The 17,231-nt window shown below is 33.6% G+C and overlaps 1 protein-coding gene across 2 annotated transcripts; it reads left to right on the top strand.

The window, feature by feature from the left end:
* Window positions 1-10,749: 10,749 nt before the first annotated feature.
* LOC120080929 (lipid phosphate phosphatase 2-like) lies at window positions 10,750-15,446 on the top strand. Of its 2 annotated transcripts, XM_039035614.2 has the most exons (9): window positions 10,763-10,927; window positions 11,189-11,245; window positions 11,791-12,018; window positions 12,129-12,216; window positions 12,318-12,427; window positions 12,560-12,653; window positions 13,588-13,776; window positions 13,864-13,923; window positions 14,842-15,446. In XM_039035614.2, the coding sequence occupies exons 3-9, from the start codon at window positions 11,803-11,805 to the stop codon at window positions 15,018-15,020; spliced, it is 936 nt and encodes a 311-aa protein (XP_038891542.1). In that variant the 5' UTR covers window positions 10,763-10,927; window positions 11,189-11,245; window positions 11,791-11,802; the 3' UTR covers window positions 15,021-15,446. The 2 variants fall into 2 exon arrangements, with proteins under 2 accessions (XP_038891541.1, XP_038891542.1); XM_039035613.2 differs by lacking the exon at window positions 11,189-11,245 and having other exon boundaries at window positions 10,750-10,927.
* Window positions 15,447-17,231: the final 1,785 nt, after the last annotated feature.

Raw genomic sequence — 17,231 nt, 5'->3', positions numbered from 1 at the left:
CGGGCATATATTATTATTCAATAGACTTAATGATCGTACCTCAAGGGAACCGTATTTTATTAAGGAATAAACTCAAGTTTGGATACAGATGTTGGAACATTCTATGCCATTTAAACAGGATATGACGGTACCGTACTCCTAGATTTATGGAGTACTATTGGTAACTTCGATACTAAGAATCTCCTGATAAGAACAAAGAGTCATCATCTAGTTTAGAGTTTTTAGAGGCAAGTTTGGAAGTTCTAAAGGTAAAATTTATGATTTTATTTTTCTATACCAGAAGTACAATAACATAAATGATATATGCATGCACACTGAAGCTGAAATTACTAAGGACAAGGAGGCTAAAAAAAAGGTTGTTCAAGAGTAGAGATGTCCACGGGGCGAGACGGGGACGGGGAAGCCATCCTCATCCCCATCCCCCTCCCCTATACTATTCCCCGTCCCAGCGAATTTCCCTGCGGCGAACGAGGCGGGGATTTTCCGTAGGAAAAAATTCCCCGTCTTTGTTTTAAATTTTTTTTTTAATCAAATATGGATTTTTCCAGTGCAATTTTAATTGAAACAAAACATTTCTTAGTGAAATTTCAATAGAATATCATCAATTTTTCTATTAAAAACATCCATTCATAATCCATCATATTCTCATTAAAATTCAACATAAACTTAAATAATAAAAACATCCATCTCATTAAAATTCAACATAAACTTAAATAATAAAAACATCCATCTCATTAAAATTCAACTTAAACTTAAATAATATCCATTCATAATCCATCAACTATTTTAAGAAAAGTTACAACATGATAACAACATATTTGTTTAAAATACAACAGACAACAACATGACAATAACATAGCCAAACCAAGCTGCCATCAACGAATTTCATCCAACATTGCAAGAGATGATTCCTAAAAAAAACACAAATATTGTACATATTAATATAAATCAATATTAAATTAATAATAATAATAATAATAATAATAATAATAATAATAATAATAATAATAATAATACACGAACTTATAACTTACATCATCTGGATCTCGATCCTCAAGAACATTTTTCAAAACTTTAGCATCTATAGAAATATGCTTATCTATTTAAGATATGTAAAAGAAAAATTAGATCTCAAATTGTAAATAATAAAAGCTTATTAAATAAATTAAACATTCATACCTTCCGCCATAACCAATCTTGAGTATACATCAAAGCTTCCAATAAATTTTCATGGACCTACGTATCTACCACCAATACTAAATGCAAATTTAGAAGCAACAATAGTGACGGAAACGGCTAGAATATCTTTTGCAATTTGATACAAAACAGGATACTTCACTCCATTCAACTTTCACCATTGCAAAATGTTAAATCATCCGACCACGGTAGAACAGACTCATCCAAATAATGATCTAACTCTGATTTGACATTATCAATATCATTTTCAACATTATCAACAAACTCTTCAAACTTGAGATATCGATCTTTCCTATTAACAAGAGCAGTTGAACTACTACTTCCATTTCGCCTTGAAGTCGAAGAAGTACTAATTGTAGATATAGAACGTTGAGGTTCTTCTATTGTTCTTGAATTTGAACTATAAAACTTCATCAAATCACAACACAAATCTCTAACGCGTTTAATTTCAATAGTATGATGAGATCCATAGATTTGAGGAAAATAAAACTAGATCAATCTCATCTTAAATCTAGGATCTAATAATGTAGCTATTGCCAATACACCATAAATCACACTCCAATATTTTTCAAACTTCGCAATCATTCTTGATGTCATTACTTGTACCTCCTTAACATCAGAGTTAAGCCACTTAGAAAGTTCCAACCTAATTTCACAAACTTCTTCAAAAAAGATATTGGAGGTTGGATAACTTGACCCAGAAAACAACTGAGTCATCAAGTAAATGGTTCTAATCTATCACACATTTCTTTTGTAAAATTTCAATCAGTATCTGAAGGAAGACAAGTGTATATAGTCGTTCACGTTGTTTTAGACGAGGAAAAACATCTTTGTATTCCAAAGCAGTTTTGAGCATCACAAAGGTTGAATTCCATATTGTAACACAATCAAGACTTAGTTTTTTAGTGCATGAAACTTGTAATTGACGAACTTCTTCTTCAAAATTTTCCTTCATTTTTGAAGAAAGAGTCTAGAAATGAACAATACCTCTAATCTTCTCTATGCCATCCGAAATTATAGCCAAACCATCTTTCACTATCAAATTCAAAATATGTGCACAACAACGAATGTGGAACAAACTTCCATGCAACCACAGTGTCCTTAAATCTAACTTCCTTAATAAAACGTCAACCATTGCATCATTTGTTGGACAATTATCTACTGTTAAAGTGAATAATTTACGATCTATGTTCCAATAAAAAATACACTCCATTAATGTTTCAGAAAGTAACTGTCCAGTATGTGGATGTGGCACGTGTACAAACCTAGTATAGCAGTATTACGTAATAATATGTTAAAATGAAAACTACCAAATGAACAAAAAATACATAACAACATAAAAGATTCAAATAACCTTAAAAATTTGCTTTGCAGGACCCAAGAATCATCAATAAAATGTGCAGTGATTGCCATGTATCCCTTTTTCTGACTAGACACAGTCCACATGTCCATAGTAAGAGCAACCCTACGTCCATTGTTTTCCAAAATTTTCATTGTTTTAATTCTCTCTTCTTCATAAATTTTTATTATATCTCTCCTCATCGTGGTTCTTGAAATCAAATTAAACAATGGTTGAACACCATTCAAAAACTTTCTAAATCCTTTGTGTTCAACCATGTTTATTGGATATTCATGTAAAATTACAGCACAAACAAGATCTCTTCTAAAAGCTTCATAATCAAAGAGGGTCAAATTTATGACTGCTTTTCCTTCACTGGTTTGAGTGGGTCTCAAACATGATTGCCTAATGTCTCTTTGTCTCCGTAAGGGACAAATTTTGAAATGGTCACGTAAATGCTTTGTCCCTTTTTTGGATTCTCCTCTTAACTTTTTTCCACAATAATTACATATTGCCTTCATTGTCATTTATTTTTTATCTTTTATAATGATTCCATACTACTGACGTCAACCTATTCCTTTTTAGTATATCCTCATTGTCATCAGTATCTAATGTAATAGGCGTAGATTGATCATTAACACTAGAAATATTGTTTATTGGGGTTGATTCGCTCATGTTCATGGATGTTGAAGTTGAACCACCTTGTTCTAACTCATTATTATTCGATAGAGTCATTTTCAAATTTCACCTACAAATAGTCAAATAGTAACAAAACAATCACAAAATCGAACAACTAGTCAATTTCAGACATACAAAAAAATCATAGATTCACTAGTTTTATCTTCTACACAAATCACAGATCACAGATTCATAATCACAAATCAGATCAGAAATCACAGATCAGATTCACAAATCGAACAACTACTTTTATCTTCTACACAAATCACAGATTCACAAATCATATCAGAAAGTGGATATTCAAATGTCGGATATACCTTGAAACGATTTGACAGAGGGACATGACCACAAGGTAAGGCAGACCGAAGTTTGGTGGTTGGGATGGGCGACGACGACGGGGTGACTATGAGGCTGTGACCATGAGGGTGAGATGAGAAGTCGGTGTCGTGGGCTCGTGACGTGAGCGAGAGGGAGAGTGACGTGGGGTGGTGTTGACTGGTGAGGCGGTGACTGTGAGTGATTGTGAGGGAGAAGAACTCGGTTGGCGGTTGGCGCTGTGTAAAAGTGAGGTGAGGCTGTGATTTGCAATTTGCGAAGTGAGCTGAGGAGTAGAGGACTGAGGGAGGCGTGCTATGCGTGCCGTGTGAGGTAAGGGTCTAAGGGATTCCCTCCCCCATTTCCCGTGTATTCGGGGATTCACCGTCCCGTTCGAGGCGGGTCCCCGCAGGTTAAATGGACATCTATATTCAAGAGAATGGCCATGTTTGGCAAGAAATCACTTTCCCTTAAATTAAACATGTTTGGCAAGAAAATAAAATTGATTTTGAAAAAATCAAAATCATTTAAAATTTATTTCTAAAATATCAGTTTACAGGTGGTTTTTGTGATAGATGGTGATGGACCGGGAATCATGAAATTATACCCTAAAATCATTTATTCCCTTTCTCTAAGCTTTCTCATGAACTTCTCCCAAGACCAAGCAGCTTGGATCGTCTCTCAACGATCTCCTCCAACTTCACTCTGATAACACTATTCCTTCTCCTTTCTCAAGTTTAATTCTTCTCTTCTATTTGTCCTGTCAATTTTTATAAAGATTAACAATTCGTGTGGATTATCATCTATTTCAATTTTTATAAACAACTTTTCACAATCATTATTCTTTATAAAGATTTCAAGATTATGTCTCCATGACTCCTATTCTTGATAAAGACTTCAAGATTTCAACTCTGAAAGTCATGCGATTTTTTAAAGTAGTTGACAAGAAACCGATTCATATTAAAAAAATGTCTTGTAGATCTGTGCAAACATGTTTGTCCTTTTCATTTTATGAACACACACATGCCCATTATTCTTGATAAAAGCATTACAATTTATTTCCTATGAAAATCATGTCAGATTAAAGATGAACACGTAAGGTAGAATTCAAAACAGGAAAGATCAAAATGGAAAGTTTAAATGATTAATTGTTGAATAATACTGGCAAGGAGTCCAACTTCATAGTAAATAAGTATGAATATTTATTAGTAAATTTTTAATTGTATATTGCCTATTTCTTCCAAACTATGGATTATTATGTACAAGCATGTTATATATTAGTGTTAATAGACGTTTTTGTTTGGAAAAAATTAACAATAAACTAATAGTATAGACTAATTTTAAGATTTGTCAAAAGTACATCAACTAAATTTTGGACATTTGAAAGTATATGGACTGAAATTAAAAAACAAAAATTGAGGTACATAATGGTATTTTAACTTAAATGACTTTTTAAAAAGAATAATGATACCCCTACTTATTGTTAAGGATGCCAACACATAAAATACAGTCTTGCCTCCTACCAAAAGAATAGGTTGGTTACAACAAAATATCTAACCATTTGTTTTGTTGAGTTATTTTTGCATTCTCAAATTAGAGATTCCATATTGTATAAATACTATCACCTATGTACGTTTCAATACACAAGAAATTATAAAAGAAAATTTGGCTTGCCACTATCGTGTAAGTTATCGTCTGCCTGATTGAAACTATCGTTTACCTTTTCTAATACTATCGTCTAGTTTACCTTTTCTGATCCTATCGTCTACCTCCTGACGCTATTGTCTACACGATATCGTCTCCCTCCTGACACAGTTGTCTACACGATATCATCTATCATCTACCTCCTGGTGCTTTCGTCTACACGATATCATCTGTCGTCTACCTCCCGACGCTATCGTCTACACGATATCGTCTATCTCTTGAAATTGTCGTCTACCTCCACCAAACGCCATCATCTATCTTTGATGCTATCGTTTACCTTGTCTAAGTGCTATCGTCCGCCGCGTGAGTCAAGCCATATCCTTCAACCTCACCTTCTAACTCTTTTGTAATACCGTTTGGGAGTAGAGAAGAATGGATTTCTGTGCATCAAAACTGCCATGTTAAATATAAATACTCTTCCAAAACCCAAAACAAGGAAGAAAAAGTACCTTAAAAATATTTGTTAGCCCAAATAGCCTCTGTCGCTTCTCTAGGAATATGACTCTGCTGCCTAAAGGGTGCTGCTGAAAAATGTGAAACGATCTTTCAGGATATATACAACATCCCTGTGTAGACTTTCATAACCAGAAAGCTAGCGGCCTGCAAAGTCATTCAAATATTTTTCTTAAAACATATCACAAAAAACTAGTATGTAAATTGTAAGAGCAATTTGCTTATCGGCCTTGGGCTTGTAATTAAAATCTTCCAATTCATTGTCATGGCGAGCAACTCAAATGGAACGTGCAAACTCGTCTAGGAGCTAGGTCATTAGCCATCTTATAAATCTTAACAACTCAAACTGAAGACTCTTGATTGATGATGGTGATTTAAGGCTTCTAGCAAGAACATGACAACAATTATCACATGCCTTAGAAAGCATGGGTGAATTTTGTGGCGATCCGGTCATCAAAGTTGTAAAGTTTGTAATTTGGACTTTTTAATTTTGTTTTGTCTGTGGGTTCAGTTTTATATATGATTTTCTTTAAAGTCATGTATATTTTGTTTGTAATTGAACTTAGGAAAGCAAACGTGGAAGTGAGTGATTCTTTGAATTTTTACTTTTGAGGGAAGTGTGGTTTTGAAAGAGATGAAAAATGACAATGTTCTGATTTGTCATTATTTGAATAAATTCCCTTTATCTCATCTGGAAGGATATCCCTAATCAACTATAATGTTGTTAATGTAACCCAAACATGTATCTGTATCTGTATATGTATCTTTAGTGCAAGTGTGAGAAATCCTTTCATCTCAAGATAACGAATACACCTTGACGAGCTCATTAATAAATAGTTCAAAGTTTTTTAATACACCTAGAGATGTATACATCGTGCGACTATAAAAGTTTTATGTTTCTTCTTTCTTTTTGTATTTTACTTTCTTTTCTTCTCTAATAATCTGTGAATTTGTTCTACCATTTTACTTTTAGAATGTCTAAGGATATAACTCCGTGTGATGAAAAATACAAACATAAAAAGACTATTTGGGACGATACTACTCTTAATATATTCATACAAGTGTGTGTTAGCGAAACTTTAAATGGGAATAGATCTAACTGTCATTTCAATGAAATTGGATGGAGAAATGTGGTAAAGTCTAGAAGAAATTAGTCTAGAAGAAATTATGACTACAGACAGTTGAAGAACAAGTGGACATCACTAAAGAAAGATTGGCAAATTTGGAATAAACTAGTAGGAGTTGCAACAAGATTAGGATGAGATCCTTTAGGACAAACTATTGATGCACCTAATGAATGGTTGGATGAACAAATAAAGTTGATATTTGAATTTTTCTATAAATTATAAGGCTTACAAAACGTGAATAGTTAGATATTCTTTTCAAAGATGTTGTAGTAACTAGAGAAGGTGCATGGGCCCATCTCAAGTTTTTTTTAATCTAATTCTATAAGTGATAGATTGGAGATTTTATAGATGATATAATAGGAGAAACGGAGGTCAATAAGAATGAAAATGTTGAAAGTACGGCCAATGATGTTCATACAAGTGAAACTTATACTCAAGGGAAAGAGAAAATGAGAAAAAAAAATTGGTTCAAGAGCTGGTCTTCTAAGATGTCAAACAAGTTAGATCATATGTGTGATGTTATCAAGTATAGAAGAAGAGATTTACCGAGTTACAATATCCTTGAATTAATGGATATTTTAACGAGCTTGCCTAGGAAGAAGGTGACAAGTTGTATATAAAGGTGACTAAAGTTTTTACTAAAAGAGAAAATAGAGAGTGTTTGTTGCTATAAAGAAGCTTGAGACAAAAATTGAATGGCTTAAGCAAACAAAAGTTTAACATTGATACTTTTTGGTGTTTGTGTGAATTTCTAATCTTCCTTAGATCAAGACTTTAATTTCCATTTGTTGTTTCTTTTTCTTGAACTATTGAAATTGCTCATGGTTTAGAAATGTCATATAGTATGATGGAAAGACATTTATAGTTAATTGTGTGTTTTTTGTTAACAGAAATGTGGTCTGATATGATTGATAATGATGATACTAATAGCTCTTTAAATGATGGTGACGATGAAGAATTTGACCATTTAGTTGAAATTGGATGTATAATGGATTTGAGTCATTTTGAAAAATTTGTTGACAAAGAACCATGTAGGACTTCGTTTCACACATGTTTCAAGTTTGTTCAAGAGGTTTTAAATGGGTCTGATATTAGGTGTCATCAACAATTTAGGATAGAAAAACATGTGTTTAATCAATTATTGATGACACTTAATCAAGATTATGGCCTAAAAAATAGTTCGGATGTGCCAAAAGCCTAGTATTGATTATGAGAAGACGTATTCTCTAGTGGTGGATGCAGTTATATTAAGATATTTAATTGACTTGATTGTGTATAAAAGTCTGGATATGCATCTTATGGATGTAGTCACAACATATTTATATGGATCTCTTGATAATAATATTTATATGAGAATCCCAAAAGGATTTAAGATACCTGAAACATATACATCAAATTCCCGAGAATGGTATTCAATAAAGTTACAGAAATCGCTATATGGATTGAACAATTCATGATGGATGTGGTACAATCATCTGAGTGAATATTTATAGAAAGAATATCAAAATAATTCAATATGTTTGTGTGTTTTTATAAAGAAATCACAATTAGGATTTGCTATTATAATTGTATATGTTGATGACTTGAATATAATTGGAACTCCTGATGAGTTTTCAAAGGTAATAAAATATCTTAAGAAAGAATTTGAGATGAAAGATCTCGGAAAAACAAAATTTTACCTTGGTTTGCAAATTGAACATTTAACACATGGAATAGTTATTCATCAGCCAACTTATGTAGGAAATTTTTTTTTAAAAGATTTTATATGGACAAAGCACATCCATTAAATATTCCAATGGAAGTCCGTTCATTGGATATAAAGAAAGATATATTTCAAAGCACATCCATTAAATATTCCAATGGAAGTCCGTTCATTGGATATAAAGAAAGATATATTTCGACCTCGAAAAGATAATAAATAACTTCTTGGTCTTGAAGTATCATATCTTAGTGCAATCGGTGCACTTATATATCTTACTAATAATACAAGACCAAATATTGCATTTTTAATAAATTTATTAGCAAGATGTAGTTCTTTTCCAGCAAAAAGACATTGGAATAAAATTAAGCATATACTCCATTATCTCCGAGTAACAATCGATATGGGTTTGTTTTATTCAAATAAATCAAATTTTGATGTAGTTGGTTATGTAGATTCTGAATATTTATCTGTTCCACACAAAGCTAGATCTCAAATAGATTATCTGTTCACATGTGGAGGAACTACTATATCTGGTGGAACAGACCATAACTGTCACTTCCTCAAATCATGTTGAAATTCTTACAATTCATGAGGCTAGTCGAGAATGTGTATGGCTAAGATCAATGACTCAGCACATTCCTGAAATATGTGGTTTGTCTTCTAATAAAAACCTTCCAACAATATTATATGAAGACAACACAACTTACATAGCCCAAATCAAAGAAGGATATATTAAAGGAGATAAAACAAAACATATTTCACCGAAGCTTTTCTACACTCATGATCCTGAAGATAATGACATCACTGTACAACAAATTTGTTCAAAGGATAACCTGGCAAACTTACTTACAAAGGCACTACCAACTGCAACTTTTGAAAAATTGGTGCACAACACTAAAATGCGGTAACTCAGATATCTTAAATGATATTTTCATGAGGGGAGTAAATATATTATATTTTTTTAAGAGTATATATTATATGAAATATGTACTCTTTTTCCTTCACTAAGGTTTTTTCTCATTGGGTTTTTCTTAGTAAGGTTCTAACAAGACATATTTCATATATATATGGGCATCTAAGTGGGAGTATTATGAATATTATAATAAATAGATGCCCATTGTTTAGTGTCCCAAAAGCCATGTGTCACCCTTCATATTGTTCACGTGCCTTGTAGTTATTCATGCTTGGTGTCCATGTAAGTCCACATCCTGTCCATGTAAGTCCACATCCTACTTGCTACTTTATCTATAAATAGTAGCATTTGGTAGATCTTAAAATCACATATACATTGGTGAGAATTCGACTTCAAAATTCTACCAATTTTCATATTATCCAATTTTATAATTTTAGTTATTTTATTTTATATACTTAATATTATTCTATGAATATATTATTATATTATATTTTCTCCATATCTTGTGCTCCTCAATTTCACAACATAGTACGTATTATTATTACTTAATGTCCCCTCAATTAGCCCATCTAGATTTTATTAAAATATTTATAAGATCTATAATAAAATGAATATATTTAATCAACAACAACAGTGTCGACTCTTTTAAGCCAAGGCAAATGTGCATTCATTCTCCTTCCAATCCACAATTTCAGAATTTAAGTTTGTAAAATAAAAATTTACTATCTACTTGAGATCAAAACAATTAGTACATATATATTGAGGAAAGTATATCCAAATCGATGTTATATTTCCTAATGAAAATTTCTTAGATGCTGGCTGGATTGCTTTTGTGTCACTCATTTAGTTGTTTAAATTAAAAAAATTTCACGTGACAATTTTTTGTATTTACAAAAAATAATTTTTTTTTACTATATAATAAGAGATAGCTGCATGGAGACGAATACATTATAAATTATATTAATAGTGTGTTTCGTTAAACTCTCCAAATATTTATTTTTGAAAATATGTGATTTAAAAATAATTAAAGTATTCAATCACGACTCAAAATAACTATTTTTGAAACACTTTTAAATTGCATTTTTGAAACAGTTTTCTTTCATACTTCCAAATAAATCCTTAATCATTACATTTTCTTAACCAGCAGAGTTATCCTCTAACCCTACTCCAAATTATTGAATAAAAATTAGAAAAAAGATTAATATGGAACAAATGATGATTTAATTAAATAACGGATTAGGAACAAATGATGATTTAATTAATACGGAAAATTAGTTGAGATTTATTTAATTTAATTATAAAAGCAGTTGGGTTTTGGTATTTGGTTTTGGTTCGGCTCTTACAACCTTCGTAGTTCCCACTTCCTCTTTAGCGCGACGCGGTTTTCTATTCAAATTCCAAAAGGGATTTGGTTTCTTCACCTTCTCTCCCTGCCTTTACCTTTGCTCTCCATTCTTCTTCTTCTTCTTCTTTTTCTTCCTTCAAACTGGAATCCACTGGTAATTTCTCTGCTCTCAACCATTCTTCCTTCTCTGTTTATGGCGTTTTTTTATTCGTTTCTCTTATGTATTTACCTTTCTCTAATTACACGGTGGCTCGCTCTTTCACTTCATCCCTGAAAAATGTGAAACGAAACGAAATGCGAACTCGCTCAATTACTCACTAAGTTCAGTCGTACTTTTGTTTTTCTTAACTTTCTCGTTTTCTTCATATTATTCGACGATGAAATATTGTGTTTCTTGTTCCTTGCATCTTGTTAGTTGCCGCGGCAGTTTGAAGTTGTTTTGGTTCATTCTGGGCCGGATTCAGGCGTTTCGGTATGTTTCGGGACTGATAACAACTCTAGAGTTGAGAGATGAGTTTGGGAGGCTTGGTATTGAGTTTGAATGGTTCTAGGATTGTATGTTCAACTCGTTTCTACGCGCGTTTAAATTACTAAACGAATTTCCGTTAGAAGATTTGTCATCTGTTTTCTTTATACAAAGCACACATTTACATTTTGCAGTAATCTCACTATTATGCATGCTTTTGGTTATTTTCGTCTTGTTTAGCATGTATAGTCTACTACGGTTCTAATGTAGAAATTCCTTTTTCGTGTTGGTTGATCTTTGTCATTTTAACATCATTTGCGGTTTTTCTCTTGGAAAATTCCTTGTGTTATATGACTTTCACGATAAATGTCATGATTATAACTCTATTCTGACCATACTTTTTATGAAGTTTATTTTTGTGTGCATGAGAAGCCCCACGTACTGTACACTAATTCACTTTATCACGTGATTATTTCTTGTTGATAGTGCTTAAATTACTTCAATATGTTTTCTTAAATCGTAACCAATTTTTCATTTCCTCATGTTATCAGTTCACGGACAAAATGCCAGAAATTCAGTTGGGCACTCACACTGTGAGATCTCATGGAGCTCGTTTAGCAAGAATCCATATGCATGATTGGTTAATCCTTTTGCTTCTTGTGGTGATAGAGGTCGTGTTAAACGTTATAGAACCATTTCATCGGTTTGTTGGACAGGAGATGATGACAGACCTGAAATACCCACTACAAGATAATACTGTTCCCATTTGGGCAGTCCCAGTATGTTTGAAACTGGCATTTACTAGTATTATAGTGAACTCTGTGGTCATTTATTTTCCTGACATTATTGTGAAAAGTAAAAAATAAGACCTTTTTTTTTCCTGTAACAGATAATTGCCATATTGATACCCTTTATTGTGTTTGTTATCTACTATTTCATTAGAAAGGATGTATATGATCTCCACCATGCCATATTAGGTAGCTCTTCTTCCTCCATCATTTTATAATCGTTGGGAAACCTTTTAGTTCTGGATAACCTTGCTAAGCATAATATTTAATGATTGCTCATACTTGTTCAGGACTTCTGTTTGCTGTTTTGATAACTGGAGTAATGACTGATGCTATTAAGGATGGTGTTGGTAGGCCACGTCCTGACTTCTACTGGCGCTGTTTCCCTGATGGCAAAGGGGTTTGTTTTTCATTTTTGTATTCTCACTTGGTTTTCATATTTATGCATATGAAAGCATCTTTCATTTTCCTAGGCCCCTATCCTTTTCTCAATATTGGCACAAATTATAAGATTCGTGCTTGATATCTGCAGGTGTTTGATCGAAACACAACTGGTGTGTTATGTACAGGAGATAAGAATGTTATTAAAGAAGGATATAAAAGTTTCCCAAGTGGGCATACGTCCTGTAAGATAGACATTTGCTTCTGAATTACATTATATAATTGTCTGCGACTGTTCTATATTTACCCTTTTTTATATTCTTCAGAAATTGCACATACTATATAGAGTAGAATAGTAGATCCAATCTCTGTGCAAATGCAATATGCTTGCCTTGTTTATAATTATCATCATTAAAAAGAGCATTGATATTCAGCATGTTGCTAAGGAAACTCAACATCAACCATTTATGTCTTGTATTTTCTCTCGGCAACCAAAATCTGGAGATGAAAAAGTATGTGTACCAATTCTCAGGGGCAAAGGACATTTCTTACTTTCTTTTATCAGCTTTGCATCTTCAGCACCTCTAATTTCAGTTTTATGAAATTAGCCACATTTTCTTTGTTGTTAGTCTTAATGGCGTCTTATTCAGATCCCATAGTCTGGTAGATGATTAAATAGAATTAGACTTTTTTTTATCTTTCTAAAATTACCAATCCAGTTGCAGATGGACAATGGTGGACTAATCTTTAAACTCTTATTACTCATTTCCCATTTTAATTGAAGTGTGAAAAATCTTTTGGAATGAGAACACTCGACTCTGCAACTTTTTCAAAGGTTCAAAGTTAAGTTGTTGATTAAGCTTATAATATCCAAGCAAGAACTGTCAAGGCTTTGGTTTTTTCACCATAAGATCTCAATCCATGTTTTAGTGAGATTACAATTTTTAGGGCAACGAATATCAATCAGGGATTTGTAGTTAATGCATTTGTACTTTCTTGCTATTTCATTTTCTTATTGATCCCAGCCATGCTCGGTAATTCATGTTGTGGATTAGTGCATGCAAATGCTTGCTTGTGACATATGCATTACCTTAGTCTTTTTTTTTCTCCTTCTCAGTTTATTTTCTCTCACTTGTGTTTATTTTATTCTTATTAACGTAGAAAGCTGTCTATATGTAGGGTCTTTTGCTGGCCTTGGATTTCTTGCTTGGTATTTGTCTGGGAAAATAAGGGCATTTGACCAAAGGGGCCATGTTGCAAAACTCTGTATTGTGTTCCTACCCCTGCTTATTGCAGCTCTTGTTGGTGTTTCTCGAGTTGATGACTATTGGCATCACTGGCAAGACGTTTTTGCTGGGGGTCTTCTGGGTTAGTTAATCCAAAACCTTATTCATTTGCTCTAACTTTCATTTATGCTCCTTTTGCTTTTTTCTTATCTGAACTTTTTTTTTGCAGGGCTGACAATTGCTTCATTCTGTTATCTGCAATTCTTTCCAGCACCTTATCACATTGATGGTATGGCCCACAATATCATTAATTCTATTGCTATGCAAGTAGTTCCTACTTTTACATTGAATGAAGCAATGATTTGTTCACGATAAATTTATCATTTCTTTTGCCCAGTAATCCTCTTTTTAGCATTTCTTCCATGTTAGTTTTACTTTTGATTCTTTGACCGTGCCTCAATCCATCTGGCATTGCCCAAAGTTGTTATTCTTTATTCTCTGTTCTTTGACTTTATAGCCTTGTTAACAAAAACATTGATTGGTTAGATGATTACTTAGTCATTTGGACTAAATCTTCCTTTTGCAACATTAGGTAGCATTATAAAACTATAAATTTAGCTGGGATGTTAATCTGGATTTTTATTTTTCTTTCCCGACTGATAGAGTAATAGCATTGAGATGTTGTGGGATCTGGACCTCACTAATCATCACATAATTTATTTGCCCAAGTCCTAATTTTAAAGCAAGCATTTATTGTTGATTTTTTATGTTGTTGGCCGGAAGAAGTGGCTGTAAACTATAATTGTTAAGATAAATCATAAACGAATAAAATGACGTTTGTATAGATGTACGAATATAGAAAAGACAGAACTTGTCTACTCTCTTTCTTTCATCACTTGCAGCTAGTTTTATTTTTCCAATGTATTCTGGTTTGCGGTCCACGCCCATATAAACATAAAAAGTTGCTGCTCTGAATTACCCATTCTATCGTAGTCAAATATGGCGTTAATGGTTCAATAAATGATTTCCGTGGACCTGAACATTAGATCACATTAGATCGTTGCAGTTCATTGTGATTAAACAATGCTTGCATTTATGATGATGGATCCCAAGCTCCTTCCACTTCATTCGTTAGGATTATACCCGATTCTTGTGTTTATAATTTCGTTCTTGAACTCACTCTTGTAATTTTACACCTTGTTTGCAGGTTGGGGACCCCATGCATACTTTCAGATGTTAGCAGAGTCTCGTAACGAAGTTCAAGCATCTTCTCCGAATGCCAACAATAATAACGTGCAACAATCAGAAATTGAAAGTGTCTACATTCAACCTCAGCATGAAATGAGATTCAATACACAGGACTCAAGCCCCATGCTGAACAGATAGAGTGGAACAAGAATATGAACTCAGAGCTTTCATTGTGAGAATAGACTACGTTCAGATTTGGTAAATAGGTAGGGAGAATGTGCAAGTCTTCTGAAACAAAATACTCTCCTAGATGGGCTTGAAATGAAGACGTCCATATTTATATTCTTTGATTCTTTCTCTTCATTTCCCCCCATATAGTTCTGATGACCGCTTATTTGAGATTTCTGGTTTGGAAGTGTGGAATTATTATTTAGATGCAACTTTGCATACTGATTAGGAATAGGATGGAACAGAACTGAATTCATTTCTTATCATTGTGTGGATGTCTTGAGTTATAGTTTGACATTGACAAGAAAGGATCGACCCCATCACCCCTATTAGGGGCTATTACCCATGTCACGTGAAACATAAATACAAAGCGAAATGTTAATTCATTCCTTTAAATTTTAGGGATTGTATCAATTTGAACCTTGAACTTTTGTATATGTGTCCATTTACATCTTTTGTAACGTTTCGTTTGAAAAAACATTGTGTGAAATTTATAATGTATCAATTAAATCTTCAAATTTTCATAAAGGAATCAATTTATATTTTATTTTTCCATTTTGTAAAATCAACATTTGAAGAAGTCTAATGCTATATTGATGATTTTCAAATGTCATTGTAATTAATCGTCTAAATTGATTGAGTTATGAAAATTTGGAAGTTTGATTAACTCAAGTTATAAGTCAAACAAAATCTAGAGGGTGTAACTTGATGCACTTGGGAGTCATTTGTTTATTAGAAATGTAGATAACCATAATATTTAGATGCCTATAACTATTACAAATGTATGGAATTACAAATGTCCGACTTCTTTAGATAACTATGTTTTGTAGAAATATTTTTGAAGATATCTGGGATTACTTGGATGACGGTTTGTTTTGTAGGATTTCTACTTTGAGAATACCTTAAATATATATAATATTCCATCACTGTCTTTACGACTATTTATTAATTTATAATAAATTAAATATAATTTGAATTTATATAATATGTTTGTCTTCATTAATTTGAATTTCTTTTTAAATTAAGGGGCTTCTACACAAAAGACCTTAAAACAAAGCCCATATTACATTAATGTCTAGTGTCACAATCGCTCTTTCGGAAGCTTCTCTTAGCGATTGTACGGCACTTGTTCCCGCTCACGAACAAGTCAGCCAACTCGAATACGGACTGCCGATGGCACACCGAGTGCCTCTCGCAACCTCCACCCCCGTTTTAGGGAAAACGGTTTTAGAAAACGGGTTTAGAGAAAAGGTTTTCGTAAGAAGTTTTGTGAGTGTGAATAAAGAAAGAAAGATTGTAGTAGACTAGAAAACAATAAGCAACAACAATAGCTTTATAGAGTACTACTCCGGGTATGAGGAAGTGATGGTTAGTCTTATCCCCATATAGTGCATTCTGAACAAAAAGCCAACTGGCGCCCTTGCATATGCAAAAGGGCGAGTGGTCACTTACAATGAAAATGTAAAGAAAGCAAGCTAACTAAGCTAATACAATACAAGATATGAAAGTATGCTAGAAGGGGGTTGGATTGGGCATGCGGCCATGGGCAACAGGCCCTGGACAAGCATGACCGTTACATTCTCCCCCACTTAATTGGTTGACGTCCCCGTCAACTGACCTTGTTCAAAACCTGCGATGGCTGGAGCTGCATTCTTCAAATCTTCGGCCCGCTCCCAACTGATCTCTTCGTCGGGGAGATCCTTCCATTTCACTAAGAACTCTGTCAGTTCTCGTCTGGGTCTTCCAATACGGCGCGTACGTTTATCCAGGATTTGTGCAACTTCTTTCTCAGCAGAACTCTTCATCGTGACCGGTGGGCGCCTTAGCATGTTTCGCTGTTCATCCTCGGGATCGGGATGATAGGGCTTCAGGATACTCACATGGATGACAGGATGAATCTTCATCCATGAGGGTAACTGAACCCTATATGAGGTTCTCCCGACCTTCTCAATTACCTCCACTGGACCTTCATATTTCCTTACTAGCCGTTGGTCTCTCTGGCCTCGGAAACGAAACTGTTCCGGTCGTAGCTTGATCAGGACCTTGTCCCCAGCTTGAAACTCAAGGGCCCTCCGCTTCTTATCAGCCCACTTCTTCATCCTCCTCGATGCTCTTTCTAGGTAGGCGCGAGCTATCTCAGAGGTTTTGCTCCACTCTTTAGTGAAGTTATGTGCCTGAGGA

The sequence above is a fragment of the Benincasa hispida genome, chromosome 7 (genome assembly GCF_027475165.1).
Source record: "Benincasa hispida cultivar pf3 chromosome 7, pf3_genome.v1.1, whole genome shotgun sequence".
NCBI classification, from domain to species: Eukaryota; Viridiplantae; Streptophyta; class Magnoliopsida; order Cucurbitales; family Cucurbitaceae; genus Benincasa; species Benincasa hispida.
The sequence above is the reverse complement of the archived record's forward strand: the minus strand, read 5'-3'. Positions and strand labels throughout refer to the sequence as shown.